Genomic DNA, 18,076 nt, shown 5'->3' on the forward strand with positions numbered 1-18,076 from the left:
ATCAGCTGTGCGAGGAAAAGGGGGCGTATGGGTCTAAACACCATGCCTCTGATCGAACAAAGTTTTCAGATACTAGCAGAGAGTTCAAGAGTATACAAAAAAAGAAAGGCAGCTCAGGAAGGCTGGAAGGCAAGAATGGGGACCAGTTCCCCAGTACTCCCTATGAGAGGAAGAAGGACTCTGTCCTCCCTTGGTCCCCCTCTACTCGGCTCTGGTGAGACCCCACCTGGAGGACTGCATCCAACTTTGGAGTCCTCAGCACAAGAAGGACAAGGACCTGTTGGAGCGGGTCCAGAGGAGGGGCACAAAGATGATCAAAGGGCTGGAGCACGTCTCCTGTGAGGACAGGCTGAGAGAGTTGGGGTTGTTCAGCCTGGAGAAGAAAAGGCTCCGAGGAGACCTTATAGCGGCCTTTCAATACTTACAGGGGGCCTACAGGAAAGATGGGGAGGGACTCTTGAGCAGGGTGTGTAGTGATAGGATGAGGGGTAATGGCTTCAAACTGGAAGAGGGTAAATTTAGATTAGGTATCAGGAAGAAAGTTTTCACTATGAGCATGGTGAGACGGTGGAGCAGGTTGCCCGGGGAAGCTGTGAATGCCCCATCCCTGGAAGTGTTCAAGGCCGGGCTGGATGGGACCTTGAGCAACCTGGTCTAGTGGGATGTGTCCCTGCCCGTGGCAGGGAGGTTGGAACTAGATGATCTTTGAGGTCCCTTGCAACCTAAACCATTCTATGACTCTCTGACACTTCTACCCAGGACAGCATGTAGGGTTTGATGATGTGAGGAGGAGGAGGAATGTGGTAGTAGTAACGAGTATATTGGGTAGTTATCAAGGGGTGACCTACAAGAATGGCCCCGAGGCTGATAGTGTGTGCTGAGAGTGCAGCTCTTGGGCAGGAGTGCCCTATCCTGCATGGCACCAGTCTCCCCTCACAGTGCTTCCTCCTCAGGTGGGCAGTCGAGAACTACAGTAGGCAACAGGAAATCTTTGGAGGTGATTAAGTCAACCCATATTAAGAAAAAAAACCATGATGCAGCAAAAATGACCAATATTTAATGCAGGGTTGGTATATATCCTCCCCAGTTGAAAAAAAAATCTGCTAAAATTGAATGCTGCTATGAAAGAAGCGCAGAAGATGCAGAACACACTCCAGGTGGGTGATTCTGAGGGGAAGGTGGCGAAGAAAGCTGTTCCTTCTCTTGTCGTCTTCTCTTTTGCACACTGCAAGCTTGTGTAGTACTAGGTCTTCGGCATAGTTGGGTATTTCTGTGTTGAGTTTGTTTAGTAAGATAGTGGTGGGGTTACTTTCCTGAGCCTAGCTGGTGGTGGAGGCAAAAGATCGCTTCATAAATTCACCTCAGATCTCATGTGTGACCTTGAGCAAATTAAAGCATAGCTCTGTAGTACTGTCAACACCAAGCCTTCATGCATTATAAATTAGTCATATGAAAACAAATAGATTGCCTAAACTATAATGAGATTTCTGAGAACAATGCACTGGGGAGGATTTTCACTGGACTCTCATTTTTGCTTTGTAAGCAATATAAACATCTTGTCTTTTCTCTTCCAGAGTTTCCTAAATCAGTGCAGAGATTCTCGGTCATATGAACCTAGAAGCTGTTGCTAAATTGCTGAAGTGGGCAAAAGTATTGCAGTATACGTTGCATTGAAGAGCAATTGAAGTGAGCATTGAAGTATACATTGAAGTATAGTGAAATGGTGATGGGAAAAGAAGCCCATCAGCCCTATGCAAATCTTGCAAGGCTCTCCACATCAATTTTAGGATCTAGAACTTCTTTTAGTCTCATTATTACAGTGTATATATGCATCGTTGAGTCATTCTGGAACAGATGGTTTCGTCTTGTCTGTCATTTGAAGTATTGATTGAGTTTTCAGGCTCTCTGCAAAAAAATTCAACCTCCATGCTATATAAACTCTTTCAGGTTCCCACTTTTTTTCTTGTATTAAGCGTAGTTATGCATAGCTTTATTCACTTCTTTGCTCAAGTTTTCGAGCTACACTGGGAACATTTTTAGAAATAGGTAAGGGATGCAGCACCATTAGTTTTCTTATGCTGGCTTTTTGGGTCTCATTCTTCAGTCCTCTTATGTCTGTGTCAAGTGACCACTGCTTGGTATTGTTCTGTATGTCCTGGTCCAAGTGCTTCACTCCCACAGGTAAAAAGCCAAAATAACTCTATGGACTTCTGTGTAGAGACTTTGGATTTACATTGGTGTTGATGAGGCCAAACTCATCATAGAGTGCACCTCTATGCAGTGGGGGTGATGGGAAATCAACTCCAACGTTTCCCTTTCCTGTGCACTTTGGGGCAAATTTTCTCTTCAGTTTTCCTTAGCACAGTTGAAAAGCAGCTCAGCTGAATCCCTGAGACTGTGCCAAAACTGATACAAGCAGTGGAAATGTTAAGCTATTGTGGACTCTATTGTTTGAATTGTTCCAGAGATTGTAGCTGAGTTGATGGACCATTGTTTTTTGTGTATTCATTCTTTGTTATCCTTATTAAAAAAGAAACATTAAGAAAACATCATGTAGACCAATTTCAGAAGTCTTTCTTCTGCCCTCTGCTCACTTTAAAAACAAAATTAGAGAAATTTGGAATGAGGATGACATTGCAAAGTAGTAAAAAAATCAGAGAAAGTCTTGGTGAAAAGAAAGACGGAAGAAAGTTTAATTGCACTTATGGAACAGCCCATGGTTCCTGGGAGAATAAAAGAGGGGAGGACTTTGAAGCTTACATTCAGAGGCTTGAACGTGATTTAAGTTACATTCTTCTGAGTACAGTGTCAGGACATCTTTTCCTTTAAGAGTCAGTGTAAGAGCTGGACCAGCTGCTTCTGGCTTCAGTTTTTACCAAACTAGTTCACCGTTAAATTTGCGCCTTCACATATTCTATATACATCTAAAATTTTTTGCGAGTAATAGAGACTCCCCAGCGTTTCAAATACTCTGTTGCAGAACTCTGGAAATGAAAGCTGTTTTATGGCCTTTCTCATCTCCATCTTCTATCCCAGCAATAGGGTCTGCAGGCTGAGCCTAGCCAGGCAAAATGCAGGGCAGGCAGGGGAAGTGTGGTGGGTTTGCAAGGGTGCTGCTAACTTTGTCCATATATGCCCTCACTTGGCCTCCCCAGGACCCTACTGAGGGTGTACTGAAGTGATGTCTGTGAACCTTTTAACCTTAGCCAAAAGTCTGCCCCAGTTGGAAAGTGACGTGTTAGATGTTTCCCAGGGTGTCTTTCCCTTCCTTCTGGGAGACCACAGATGTCTCTCGTGTCAGGGCTTCAACAGGAACTTCAGAGACACCCAAAGGGTTTGATAATCCAAAGACTTTATTTAGGCATCAAAACTCTTGATGTCGCATTAACAAGCATGTTGATATCTTTAAATCATTTTTGTATTTTTACTTTGTTAGCAAACAAAATTTCATTTAACAAATATACGTCAATCAGAATAAGTTTTCCCCTTGAAGAAGGATGCAGCTCGAGCATTCTGTTGTGCATCTGGTGCTGGGTGCCGAGCCCACTGCACTGGGATGGTAGTGAGGAAGGGTCAGTGCCTCTGCATCTGGAAGTGCTTCACATACTCCTTCACCCAGGATGCCTGGGGGTCCGCGCACACATTCAGCCCCGTCTTGGTGACGAGGCTGCCAGGAGAAAACCAACATTGGGGTGCTCAGCTGGGATAATGAGGTGTCTGCACTGGGTCTTGCTGGCAGCATCCTGGGTGCCCCTGGTTGTGCCCCCTTCCCCCTTATGGCTACCCTTGGCCACGCTTGGGGTGCTGCCCCGGCCATCCCACCTCGACCCCTGACAGTGTTTGGTACTCACACCACTGCGGGCAGGGGGCAGATACTGCTGGTGGTGTAGGTGGAGGCGATGGTTCTGCGCGGAATGGGGCGGTGCCTGTAGCTGAAGCAGCACATGGTGGGGATGGTGTCTGTGGGGGCAGAGAGACCACCCCAGTAAGACCCCACAGTGTGGCGGAGGCTCTGCCTGAGGCTCCCAGGGGATTCGTCATCCCCTGTGTATCCCCCAGGGACACCCCCTGGAAGCCTCCGTCCCCGAGTCTGAGTCCCAGCACTGGTGATGTCCCACCTGCTCCCAGCCCTCCCCATGGACATGAGGGTCCCATCAATGGGGACGGGGCTCTCTCCCGGGGAGGGACAGCAAACCTGTCTTCCGGGTGGATGCAGCAAAGCTGGAGTCACCGAGACGGGCCTCAGCTGGTGAGCAGGTGGCCACGAGGAGCAGAACGGCAAGGACGACTGCAGGGACCTTCATGGTGCTGCAGGGGCTGAGGAAGCCGTGAATGGGGCTGGAGCTGGGGTGGCTGCAGGGGTCTCCTCTGCACGATGCTTGGCCGCTGCTGCTGCTGCTCTCCTTTTATTCCCTGGCCACTGGGTGGGCACGGGGTTTCAAGGAAACAAAACAAGTGCATCATATCAGGGAAATTATGCCAGGATTGCCCAGTTTTGCTGAACTGGAGATGGCCAGGAAACCACAGAAGGGGAAGTGCTGGCCATGGGGCTGTGACTTTCAGATTCAAGAGAGAACAAGTCTTACGAGGAGCGTCTGAGGGAACTGGGGTTGTTAAGTCTGGAGAAAAGGAGTCTCAGGGGAGTCCTTATCACTCTCTACAACTACCTGAAAGGAGATTGTAGAGAGGTGGGAGTCAGTCTCTTTTCTCAGGTAACAAGTGATAGGATGAGAGGAAATGGTCTCAAGTTGCACCATTTAGGGGAGGTTTAGATTGGATATTAGAAAAAATGTCTTCACTGAAAGGGTTGTCAAGCATTGGAACAGGCTGCCCAGGGAAGTGGTTGAGTCACCAACCCTGGAGGTATTTGAAAGATGTGTAGACATGACACCTGGGGACATAGTTTAGTGGTGGACTTGGTAGTGTTAGGTTAATGGTTGGACTTGATGATCTTAAGGGTCTTTTCCAACCTAAACGATTCTATGATTTTATTCCGTGACTTCATGGTCCTCTGAGGGCCAAGGGAACCATAAGCCAGGCCGGAGGTGGGGTGGCTGCAGGGCTCTTCTCTGCATGATGCTCGTTCCCTGCTCCCGCTGCCCCCATTTTGTCCCCCAAGAGTTTCAAGGAAAGAAAATGAGTGCATCATACCAAGAAAATGACTAGGATCACCCAGTTTTGCTGAGCTGGAGAAGGCAAAGAGACCACAGAAGGGGAAGTTGCTTATCAAGAGCCAGGCAGGGGCACGAATCTCCATGGCCAGAGGCCTGAGAAAAAGCAGGGCAAGGCCAGAAAAAGCAATTAAAAAGAAGGAAGCAGCAAGTTTTGCAGCTTTCTTTTGGAGTGTGCACTGGTGGGGGCATTTGGGTGTTAGCCTCTGCCATTGCAAATGCTTCCTCTTTTCAGTCATGCTATGATCTTCTCAGGGTTTCACCTGCAAGGCTGCAGTGAGCTGATCTCAGTGGGTGCCAGCAGAATCCTCTCCTCCCTCCAGCTCCTACTCTTAATACCCTCTCTCCTCCCTGACACCTATGACACCAGAAACCTGTGTCTCTTTAGCCTGGAGAGAGAGGACTTGAGGGGAGATCCCATCAGTGCTTATAAATATCTAAAGGGCAGGTGTCAAGAGGACGGGGCCAGATTCTTTTCAGTGATGCCTGGTGACAGGACAAGGGGCAACGGCCACAAGCTGGAACACAGGAAATTCCATCTCAACATGAGGAAAAACTTCTTTACTTTGAGGGTGCCAGAGCACTGGAAGAGGCTGCCCAGAGAGGTTGTGGAGTCTCCTTCTCTGGAGATATTCACAATGCGCCTGAATGCATTCCTGTCCAGACTGCTGTAGGTGAATCTGCTCTGGCAGAGGGGTTGGACTAGATGATCTCCGAAGGTCCCTTCCAACTCCTGCCATTCTGTGATTGATTCTGTGATTTCATTTTTTTTTTTTGGGCTAAGCCAGAAGACAGAGCCTAAATTGGATGAAGTTATCCTGCTTGGGAAGAAGTGGGCAGTAATTGCAACAACTTGACTGTCAAGGGGCTGCAGACCACAGCCAAAACTCTTGCAAGAGCAGAGTAGAGGGGCAGAATCACCTCCATCACCATCCTGCTGGCCACACTTCTTTTGAGGCAGCCCAGGATATGATTGCATCACCAGTTGCAATTCAGTTTGTAGCTGAAAACTGAAAAACAATTGTATTTGCACAGTACCATCACCCGTTTATGTTTTTGAGGTATGCAGCATCCATCAGTTTAAGTTCATAAAGTTTTAATTTCCCCCTTTGCTTATAGCCCAAGCCTGAACTACATGATTTATACTTTCATCAGATTTTAATATAATTATCAGCTCTTTTCATCTCTCCTCCTCTCTCTTTGTGTCTGAGGGTTAGAAGATCCCCAAATAATGCAAGTTCTGCTTTCCCAGTTCTCTTTGTTCCTGCTTCTGTCCTTAAATGCAATACCAGCTGTAGCCTTAAATACAAACTGAACAGATCCATTGTCCCTCCTCACTGATCTTTACCTTTTCAGATAAGCATAATCCAGCAGTGAAATTAAATTACTGATGTTTAATTTCCCAAAGTGTAATATATACTATAAGAAAGACTTAACTGGTATTATGGCAAACCTGTACCTATTTGAAAATATATTCCATTAGTATATTTTGCAGTCAGTGCTCCACTCTGTGCTGTTGTGGTCTGAGTAACTTGAATTCTGCTAACATTCTGCTTACTTCTCTGTATTTAAAAGCATGGAAAGGTCTTACACATATTTAACAGAACCTTGAGCATAATCTCAGGACCGCTGTAGAGACCAAAAAATGTATATAGCTACAAGTATCTGCAGACCTTGGTTTTATCCTTGGTTTTTTAAGTCTGCAGTATCCCAACAATATATCCAAATGTTTAACTGGACAACAGCATAAGCCAAAGCCTGAGATAGGTGATCCATAACTGTTCCAAAGTTGATTTAATTACTGTAATATAATATACCTTTGTCTCTACCCAGAACATCCAACAGCAACAAATTATGCCCTACTACTCGTCTTTAAGCTAACACTAATTTTAAACCACCACTAACAATCTCCATAAACACCCTGTTTCTTGTCTGTCCTGGTAAAAAGAAGGGCATGTCCTCTTGTCTTTTGGTTCTAATTTAAATAAATGTAGGACATTTTTATGTAGGGAAGGCAAATAATTTTGAAACTCCATTATCTGGGTTTTTTTGTTTGTTTGTTTGTTTGTTTGTAGGCTGCTTTTGAGGTCCTGCTCCCTTTTAGTTAAGATAGAAACTACCCTTTGACTGACCTTTTATCTTCATGGAGATAATAAAATAAATAGATCCTTTGTGCTTATCTAAATTGGACAAGTGTGTCCAAACTATAAAAGCAATAATAATTGGCTCTTGGCTATAATATATATGTGTAGCTATAGTCCCATTTAGGGAGATGCACTACGAAAGTCAGTGAAAGTTTGAGAATGACAAGACATGAATCCTAAATGTCTTGATTAAAATTAATTATTGAGCAACTGTTCTACATCTGTTCTATATCTGTTCTGTAACTATGCTTTTCCTCATTTACAGAAGAAGATTAATCTAGATCCCAATGCTATTTAGTGCTTTAGTAAATTAACCATGTCATAGCAGGTATCTTGGACCAGTGCTCAGTCAAAGACTAACTTCCTTCCTTATCCGTTTGGAAGAGAAACAATAGTATAATGCCTTTCTAAAGAATATAGCAGGAAACAAGAAAAATAAGCTCAAGTAATATCTAGTTAAAAGTTTCCCCAGATTTACATTTCTGTGCAGTTGCTCTCATCTATGAAGTCAAGCATTTTCTACTTTCTAGTTGGTTTGGGGTTTTTTTTGTTTGGTTGGTTGGTTTTCTTTTTTTTTTTAGCAGCCTGCCTTCTATCTATAAAAACCTCACAACTTTATGACTATTAAATATTACAGAGTAGAAATATAGGAATATATAAATGGGTCTCCAAACAATCAAGGTTTGCCTGTAACTTCATCTGAGATACCACAGTACCTTTGCATACCAAGGTGAGTCCTGGTACATTGCCTATTTCTGACAGCAGGTAAATAATACCATTTTGGTGTTAACCACTCCAGATTTCACATCTTGACTTTTCCCCTTGGTTTTATGTGTTAAATAGTAGAGTTTAGCCAAGTTATCTTGGCCAAGTTAGCTTAGTTGATCTAAGATGAGTGGACATCCTCCATCCACAGCTTAAAATCAGCGTCTTGTTCTGCAAGAGAGTATACAGCCTCCCTAAATGACAAGATTTAGTCCCAAAGAAGTGTAGGAAATGTGATGGGAAGGCAAAACTGGCTTGAAAGCCTCCGTCTGTACTGTTTTAATGGTGGTGGCAAACCAAAGCTCCCTGTGGTACATATCACAGCAGTTAGCTACAGCCTGATCTTGTGAAGAGAGCCACAAATGTACCTTAACACTAGGTATAATCCTATGGTCTCTACTTGTGTCTGCAGGATTTTATTTATGTTTTGGATTAGATCTTAATGGTTTAAAATCTGTTTGGCCCTATGAAGATCTAGGTCCATGCTGGTAAAACACTCTTGGGTTAATGTCAGGAACTGATAGCACAGGAACGTTCCAAATCATGATGGCTTTGGAGATGCCTGATTGTTCTTGCTTGGTCAGGGACACAAAACATTCTCTGTGTCTGGTGTCTGTCTCTCCGTGTGGTTTTGTACTTTGTTTTAATAACAGAAGAGGAAGCATTGTTCTGGACCTTATACATTATTTTTTACAGAGATGTATAGTTCCTTATACTCATTCACTTTAAATTAAAGAGCATTTATTCAGGTGTACTTGAGGTTTTCCAGGACAAAATAATCAGAGATATATATCTGGACTAACTGAGCTGAAATCTCTCATCAAAGACACAATCCTGTTTGTCAAGGGATTAAGCTGGTTCCCTCACTGTGTGCTCTTCTGTAAATCTCAGCCCAAGGTCAGAGCCAGCTTTTAGACATCAATTTTGACTACTTCAGCAGGGCTAACAGGAGCTGGATTCCTCTGATATTCCCTTCAGGAGCCTACGATAGCTCACTGTGATGGAAAGTCACAGTTGTCTTAAAAGCACTTTACACACTTACTCCTCAGATGGCCCGGAGGCTTACAGCTGTACCTGACACAACGTTGTAAACCTTCCTTCTCTCTACAAACTCCATTTTCAGCTCGGAGAAGCAGACTTCATCACAGCAACTGTCTCCATGATTCTCTGCATGGGTGACTCGCAGTTCCCTGTCCAGGCAACCCAGATAATGTGTCCTTTGCCAACCTCGTAAGTTTTAGGTCTGCTTTGTTCGAAGTCTGAATCATAGGAAAACTACTCTGTTGTAGTGTGGATGAAACCTTTTTTTTTTTTTTTCCCCAACTATGTCCATTTAAATTAAGTTAAGCTATGTAACTCTTATTTTCCTGATATAGCTTCTTTATTTTCCTTGGATCTAATTCTGTGCATTCAAGCAGAAAGTTAAACAATGTCAAACTGAAGAAAACAAATCGCATAACATGCAGAAAAGATGATCTGGGGGAATTTTCATTATTGCATTAACTTCCTACCTGTGTTCTTAATGTGAATATTGTAATGTCAGAGAGGACTAACCAGTTTGGAATTTATTTTTAAATATGTGTTCTCATAAAGTGGATCCTTTCATCTATGCACTTAATTTTAGTGAAAGAAAAAAGCAGGTGTTGGTATAATATTATTGCAAATCATCTCTCTGGAGTAGTTAATTCTCGTAAATGGTAACAGCTTTCTATTGCCATTATCCTACTGAAATTACTTCCTTAGCTAAACTGTTTAGGGCTGATGCTAAAGATAAGTGTACAAAAACCAGCTTCTGAATTCTGCCCTTCTAGAAATCATCTCTGCAGCTGATTCAAGTAAACCTTGACTTGTCTGGGGAAGAAGGAACGTACTCATTGGCATTCTTGGCTGTATGTTTTAGTGCTCCTAAGTACAGCTTTAGATGACTTCTGACTGCTGTGGTGAACCTAGCATTCCTTTTTATGCAATTCCCAACACATGTTTTTATAGATTCTTTCTTTCTTCATAAGTGTGGAGGGGATAATAAAGATTTTGTAGGTGGAATCACAACTTTCTAGGTATTCCTGCATAATATATGCTTTCATCCCTTTATTTTCCTCCTATTCCTCTTTCATTGCCTATATAGCTTTCAAACTTTACCAAGCAATATCAATACCTTTCGAAACTTATTTGAACTTCTGGCGCTCTTCTTTTCCTAGATGCACAAGGAAGAGTTGCATGTCACAGTTCTGCATTTTTCAGGTGTGGCTCAGTATCTTTTTTATATCTGTTGAGACACACAGAAAACATTTCATTTTCCGGCGTATTTGTTACCAGAACTCTTGAAGAGAAGCGACAATGTTTTTCAAATTACTGTTGTACGGGGGATTGAATTTTTGGTGAGCTGCCTTCAAAGGTGGCTTGGCATTTTAGAGTGTTACAAGCTCTGTCATGAAAACTTGAGAGTATGAAAGGAGTAATTTCTCATTACTGTTCCTGAAGTTTCAGCTGTTTAGACAGAAGAAGGGTCATGGGAGCTGTAGAAAACTGAATCAAATAAAAAAATGGGATCTTCTAGTCCAGCTGAAAGACCTACTCTTCCTGTGGAAGGTTCAAAGAGACGATTTCAAGCTAGAAAAAAATCTACATCACCTCCTATGTCTGAGATCTTAGTGCTTCCCAGTGGGCGTCACAGAGAAATTCCTGAAGGAGGGAGAGACCACAGTTGAGTTGGAAAGACTTCACCAACCAAGTGCTGATTTCAAGATATTTTGTTGTTTTTATTTGCTATGAGGCATTCAAATGCAAAAGCTCTTAAGTAGCAGTTCGCTGGACATCTGCACAGTGGGAATGAACCCAACAAGACAATGATTGTAGAGGAAGATGAGGTCACTCACACCAATCTCAAGCATGAGAGCAATTCTCATTGTTTTGTTAGCTTGCAGTGTTACAACAGCCTGAAAAATAAGTTACGAGCCAGAAGAAAAGACTTGTTCCTTGCCTGAAATACCCATTATCCAAGTAGAGACGTGCAGTGAAGGAGGAGTGCAGGTAGGGTTATACAACAGAGCAAGAAGTACTGAACTTACAGATATATGATAAATGGTAAGCCTGAGCTATGGGAGGGATGATGAAGTGAGTTCCTTTGCTACAGTCTGGGTCAGAGAGGAAGAAGAGAGGCAGACAGACCTGCACCAGCTGGTGACATCCTTCTGTTGTACCCGGTTGTTTCAGTTGGAGTCCATTGCTTCTGCAAGATGGACTGCCAACAAAGAAGAAATCAGTGTAATTGTCAAGAAAATTATTTTCTGGGGAAAAGTCGTTAAATCATAGAATCATAGAACCATTTAGGTTGGAAAAGACCCTTGGGACCATTGAGTCCAACCATTAACTCCACTCTACAAAGTTCTCCCTTACACCATATCCCTTAACACCACATCTAAACGACTCTTAAACACATCCAGGGATGGTGACTCCACCACCTCCCTGGGCAGCCTATTCCAGTGTCTAACCACTCTTTCTGTGAAGAATTTTTTCCGAATGTCCAGCCTGAACTTACCCTGCTGCAGCTTGAAGCCATTCCCTCTTGTTCTATCACTAATTACCTGTGAGAAGAGACCAGCACCAACCCCTCTTCAATGTCAAGAAATGACATTTGTTGACAATGTTTCCATTGTCAAGAAATGACAATGAAAAGAATTGTTCTGGATAGTGTTAAATGTAGCCTCACTAATATTAAGCACTGCAGATGACAAATCTACGAGCCAAAAATATAAATAAATGGAAATCTAACTGTGAGCCACTTAATCATTTCTATTTGTTTTTCCTAGATAGCATCCAAAATAAACACTGATCAGGAAAGATGGAAAAATGAAGTGAACAATCCAAAATCTGCTGTATTTGGGAGTGAGTAGCAAGATCCAAACATGGCTGTTCGCTGCCCCAGAGCTAGGAAGACAGTACACAAAAGAAAATGGAGGATATCTTCAGGGTTCCTAGAAGAAATCTGAATGTCTGTCAGTTTTCACCTGTGCTAAAGGACATGTTCTGAAAGATGTGGCCAATGAACATCCTTGCTGTAACAAAGCAATGGAGCCTGAGATGAAAAAATGCTGTTGTTTTTATACCTCCATTCAAAAGATATTGGTGATCTGCCCAATTAAACTAAATGCTAGCAAGCCTGATTTCTCTAGTGTCATCTAAAGTAGCACATATCTATAAACATTTATTACACAGAATCAATGAACAAGTGAGCAGTATTCACTGTGACCTTGTTGATAAAACTTTTTCATTCTCCTTCCAGGCTGCAGTTCTGTATGCTTGGTCTGCACAAAATGTTTTTGGAAGGGAAGCATAGGTAAAAATCCTTTTTCAGCTATTTACAAGAGGATAAGAGCTATTCCTTCTCCTGCCCTCCCTCTATATGTCCCCAGCTGGGTATGTTACTCCTTATTTTCCATCCCATTCTATAGACCTTTCTGGAACCTGATGCTAAGTAGATACTCTTTCTCTTGAGGTGATCATTAAAATTTGTGTATCAGAAATCTATATTGAGCTGCAAGGAAAATCTTCTGACAATACTTATCTGAAAGAAAAGTTGATTTTATTCTGATCAGAACGAAATTGTGTATAAAGTGTGTATTGTTAAGTACATTCCAGTGCATTGAAAAACTATGGCTATGGCCAAGTAAGTTAGTTGTGGCCCAGGATTTCTATTCATCCTCTGTTTTGGGTTGTATGTTTTCCAGAAACAACTTCAAATACTTTTGTGCATTTTGAGCACAAATGTATTCCTTAAGTTTCTCTGGCTGCAAGGATTATTTGTGAGTAGGTTCTCCAACTTGAATGGAGAATACAAAAATCCTGGTGTAGGAAATACTGAAATGTATGTATAAATTGAAGTCAGACTTGATTAAAGTCACACATGTTGTCTTGGAGTTGATTCTGAACTATTAAAGTTCACAGAGGACTTCCTCCATATCACTGCACGCTAAAGATGTCATAAATCAGTTGTAGAAAATGGGTATTTGCCACATTTTTTTAATGAGAGTTAGTGATAAGATTTGGCTCTGCTTTTGCTGTATCAGGGTTATTTATTACATGGGATTGTTTCCATTCCATGCCTCAGAAGAGCCATGAAGGTTGGACATACATAGTTGTGGTTAAAAGTTCAAAATTCCATCACCATAATTACTTTTAATACTTTGTTAAATTTTGTTGCAGCACTGACAGTGTCAGTGACAAGACTGTCAGAAAATGACCATCTGTGAGAAGGAAAAGGTACGTCATTCTTCCACTGCATAGCTGGCAATCATAACAGAAAGATAGAGATGCTTATCCTTATTTTTCTAGCCTTGACAGCTGGACAGAAAAGCTGAGTCATATTAACTGACTATTGGCAGGTAAAATAGATCAGGTCAAGCACATTCCATGGAATATGTCAAGTGCAATTAATCTTCACAGGAACTGTAACTGAATTTTCAACAGCACTTTGACATAACAGTGAAGAATTTAGACTGCTTTAAGCTACATTCATCCTGTCATTTATATATATAAATCCTTTATTGCAACAGCTTTCTCTCAGGCATGTGGCTCATCCAATATTTAAGAATTTTTTATCTGCAAGTTTTTGTACCCATAAAAAAGTTGTAATTGTGTTGGTTAAGCTATACTGTTTGGCTAAGTTATGGGGCTTTCAGAGAGTACTTTATGTATTCAAGGGTGAGATGATCTCTTCTGATTTGTACATCAATTCTGTAGCCTGTGGGACATTGGTTTTGCCATGGGGAGCCTCGTGTCAGTCCCTGACCTGCATTGCAGTCTCTGTGGTTGGTGTGTGTGTGTCTGCAAACTCTTACATTATGTCTGACTAAGTCACTAAGGACCTGATCCAAAAGGCATTTTAGTCAGAGAGAATCTCTTTACTTACCTGGGTTTATATGGTTCTACTTTTCGATTAATAAAAAAGCAGTAGATCTAAGGTAGAAGAGGACTGATTAATTGATGGTGCACAGAAAGAAATGCTGTCACTATTAAACATGACCACTAAAGATGAACACAGATAATCATAATTTCTGCTGTGAATAACATCATCAGGAGAAATGTAAGGAGCCAGAGGGACTGGCATCATGTCTAGTGTTTACTCTTTCTGTTTAGCTACCATGCCATGACATGCCAAACCCAAAATCTAGGTTTTGGAGGGGTTTGGAGGGGAGTCTCACAGTTCTGAGTTTCTTTCTGAAAGATTGCCCAGTGTGTCTTAGGTTGTGCGTGAGAAACCATCAAATAAAAAAGGGGAACACTCATAAGATTCGTTTCTTCAGAATTGTCTTTGGCCACAGGAGGGCAATACTGTTCTATAATAAATTTGACATGCTTTATTCACTGAAAATCTGGTTTGCCAACAGGTACCTGAGGGGGGAATGGGATTGATCATGTTTAACAGTCATCAAAGTCATATTGACCAGAAAGTGGATTTATGCCTTTAGCTATGTTTGCAGGTGTTGATGAGTTAGTCCTCCTAACACTGCTGTGAAAATCATCCTCTTTTTCAGAAGAGCAAAATGCAGCACAGAAACTGAGAGCTGTGATGACATTTAAGGAACTGGTGCTTCTCCATCCTTGGTTTATGTTGCTACTGGTTTATGCCTTCCTTCTTCCACACTCTGAATTGGAGGCCAGAACCAAGAGGTGGCACAAGCAATACAACAGTGAGTATGGCAGCCCCTCATGGTGATGGTGGAGGGTTCTTTGTCCCTTGGCGTGCATCTCTTTCAAACTGAAGTAAGGAGAGTTTGAACTGAAAACAGTAAAAGTCTGAGAGTGTGTGACTCTCACTAATAGTGGTAGGAGTATTTAGCTGGGAAGGGTGGGTCTTATTTTCTTTTTTACCTTAAGAAAGTTTCTGTGTTTTCCCCAGTGGCCAAGGGCATGTTCTTCTTTACTAGGACCCAGGCATAGGAGCAGGACTCGTAACTTATTCAGTTATTGATTCATGCCCTTGCTCTTTGCCAGTCAGATAAATCTTTCCTGTAAAGCCCTCTAGGCTTATTGGTTAGAAGATTCTACAGAGGAGCAAGTGTTGTGGGTTTTAAATCCCTTAAGCAGACAAGAGAGTTGAGAGTGCTTTCTGTGGCTGTTAGATGAATAGGAGGTACCACTGTTGGGTCTTATGAAAGACAACTTCACTGTGTTCTCGATGAAGATTAATCGGCTAAGTGTGCTTTGAGACTAGTGGATTTAACCTTTAAAGGGAGGGGAATATTTGGTTTATGCAGACTGAGTGTGAGAATGGTGTTTGGCAGAGTTAGAAAGTGAGTACATTTGAGTACTTAATATATCACTTAACATCCTTCAAGTACTTAAACATTAATATGAAAGTAATTTGTAGAGTCTGGGTATCTCCAGAGTTTGGAGACAGCTGAACTCTCCGAACTAATAGAAAAGAACAGGAAGCTTTCCAAGGGCCAGCTCTCTCATCTGGGTTATTAGTATGCCAGGAATGGACTTCAAGAAAAGTTGAAATCATATTAAAAGTTAGAAAGGCATATTTATGAAGGATAGATTGCTAGCTTCCAAGCTAACCTTTTAGGTCATCGGGAAATGAAAATGTTTCAGAGAACAAATGCTAGTGAGCTGCTGCCCCTTTGGATTCTATTTCTGAATAAAGGCTCAAAGAGGTCCCCTTCTGAAAGACAATTCGTCTGAGTGGTGTTTTTCAATCTGCAGTTTGTACAGTACTTGTGATCGGCCTGCAAAAGGTAACTGGGACCCTTTAGCTTCTCTTTAGAAGTGGCTATACTTGCACTGAATGTTTTTAATGGAAGAAAGAGCATTCATGTCAGGTATGTCTTAAATGTCAATTTATTTATTATATGCTTGTCGTGGTTTTGGCTGAATTGGCCAATGACTGGTGACAGATGCTCTCCCCCCACCTCTCGCACATGGAGAGGAGGAGGAGAGGTAAAGAGATTTTATGAGTTTAGAAGAAACTAAACTACTTTAATGAAATATTAATAATAAAATAAAAAAGAAAATAATAAAATAGATACAGTATATACAAAACTGTATTAAGCTCCCAGTATGACGTCACTGGCAGGCACTGGGGAAGTCCCAGACTGGACTCAGTGATGGGTGGGAACTGGATTCCAGAGCTGTAGTCAGGAACACACTGATCGGGATCAAAGGCAGATGAACAGAGAGAGTCCTCCTCAGACGTCAGCCATTGAAGAAAGAGAGCTGACCCTTTGATCCCTCAGCTTTTATACTGAGCACAGGGCAGATGGGATGGAATACCCCTGTTGGTCAATTTTGGGTCACCTCTCCTGTCCGCTCCTCCCCGCAGGTGGGACCCCTCTACGCTTTTCTGTTTCCGACCCTCCAGTGGGGCAAATAACAAAATTAGCTGACCTGGGTTGTTATAGAATAAGTACAAGCAAGAGCCTCTCTGCGTACCATTCGTTGGCACAAACTGTAAACATTGGTCTTACCACTCTGAGAACGAACCCTTTTCGGCACAACATGCTGTTAATTTCAGAGAGTTAGAAGAGGCCTAGCTAGGAAGTAAAATTACTGAACAGAAAGTTTGTTCTGTTTTACCTCAAACCAGGACAATGCTTTGTTTTTTAAAATGTGTTTTTAGTTTCATAATCCAGAACATAGTGTTTTGTTTCACAATAATTAGTTTTATTGCTTTTATTTTTCAACTTGTTTAAGGGGAACTGAAACAAATCTCACAGTTTTGAGATGCTTGCATTGGCAAGGAGATAAGGAACCCAAGGAAAATGGCAAGTCCTTTGCAGTGCTTGTAACTCAAGCTGGCAATTATCACCTTCCAAACTATTAGAGTAATTTTGGGAGCTGGTATTGTCAAGTGCTCAGAAAAGATGAGTAATTTCTAGTAAGCGACAACCAATATCTCTTTGGCAAAGGGCAGGCAACAAACCATGATGTGATGAAGTTTTCCCAGCTAAATAAGTTTTGCAAAATGTACATTTTGCAATTAGTCACTTAGGTAAGACTCCTTTTATTTCATTTTACACATCACTTAATTTGTATGTATAATGAAGATAAAACAGGTGGAGCCAGTCACCCAAGTCTCTTGTGCACTTTTGTATGTACTTAGATAAATCCCTTTCTCAGTTTTCTCCATAGTCACTTTGATATCTCATCCTTAAATATTGAAGAAGAATTAGATTAGTGCTTCTCTGAGTCTTTGAGTGTCAGTTTTCTAACACTTAAAATATGTGAAAAAGGTCATGTTAAAAATTATTTTGATGTTACTTCTTCCTGAGATTTTTTTTCTACTCTCTTCCACACATGTAGTGTATTCCTAGATAGATCTGCATATATTTTCTGTCACAAGAAGTTGCTCAGCAGAAGTCACAAGCAGTCAAATGTCAACTGAATGACCCTTATAATGAAATCTATTAAGGTGTCCAGTAACCTCATGCAGAAGGCAAGATAAACTTACTTTGTGACCCTTAGGACACATCAGCCAAAGCTATAAAAAACACAGAAAATAATACCCTGCATGGGGATGAAGAAGATGGCCAAGCGTTGGTAGAACTTTTCTGCTTTATTGATGTTGGTTTTTTTCTGCTTTTTAAATAATTCACAAACATTATTACTTCAAATGCTTATTTCTGTCCAAATTCTGCATGTTAGTAGGCAAACCCATTTTTTTCATTCTTTTTATTCTTTCTCTGTAGTATTATCAACCTATTTTTCTGGCTAGTCATGGACATATTTGCTGTTTCTTTATTCACTGATTTAGAGGCTAGAGAAGCCCATTAGAATTGGCTCATCTGAACTCTTGTACAAGCCAGAGAGAGAGCTGAGCTCCATAACCCCAGAATAAATTCTTCTTCTTGAGATGAAAAATATGGCTTTAGAAAGACACGGCATTTTGTTTCAAGACATCCAGTGACAACAAACTCACTATATTATCTCATAAGTCTTTGAAATGCCTAATTACCTTCACTTAAAAATTGCATCTTTTGTCTAGCCTGGATGTAA

At 41.6% G+C, this 18,076-nt stretch overlaps 1 protein-coding gene across 1 annotated transcript; it reads right to left on the minus strand.

The window, feature by feature from the left end:
• Window positions 1–3,335: 3,335 nt before the first annotated feature.
• LOC134516293 (C-C motif chemokine 5-like) lies at window positions 3,336–4,419 on the minus strand. Its single transcript, XM_063336298.1, has 3 exons — window positions 4,196–4,419; window positions 3,852–3,960; window positions 3,336–3,667 (listed from the first exon to the last, which is right to left on the minus strand). The coding sequence occupies exons 1-3, from the start codon at window positions 4,302–4,304 to the stop codon at window positions 3,574–3,576; spliced, it is 312 nt and encodes a 103-aa protein (XP_063192368.1). The 5' UTR covers window positions 4,305–4,419; the 3' UTR covers window positions 3,336–3,573.
• Window positions 4,420–18,076: the final 13,657 nt, after the last annotated feature.

The sequence above is a fragment of the Chroicocephalus ridibundus genome, chromosome 5, assembly GCF_963924245.1.
Source record: "Chroicocephalus ridibundus chromosome 5, bChrRid1.1, whole genome shotgun sequence".
NCBI lineage: Eukaryota > Metazoa > Chordata > Aves > Charadriiformes > Laridae > Chroicocephalus > Chroicocephalus ridibundus.

Coding starts and splice junctions, on each gene's coding strand:
- LOC134516293 (XM_063336298.1), bottom strand. CDS start 4,304: ATGAAGGTCCCTGCAGTCGTCCTTGCCGTTCTGCTCCTCGTGGCCACC. Junction 3,961..4,195: donor TGCATCCACCCGGAAGACAG/GTTTGCTGTCCC, acceptor CTGCCCCCACAG/ACACCATCCCCACCATGTGC. Junction 3,668..3,851: donor TGCCCCCTGCCCGCAGTGGT/GTGAGTACCAAA, acceptor TTCTCCTGGCAG/CCTCGTCACCAAGACGGGGC.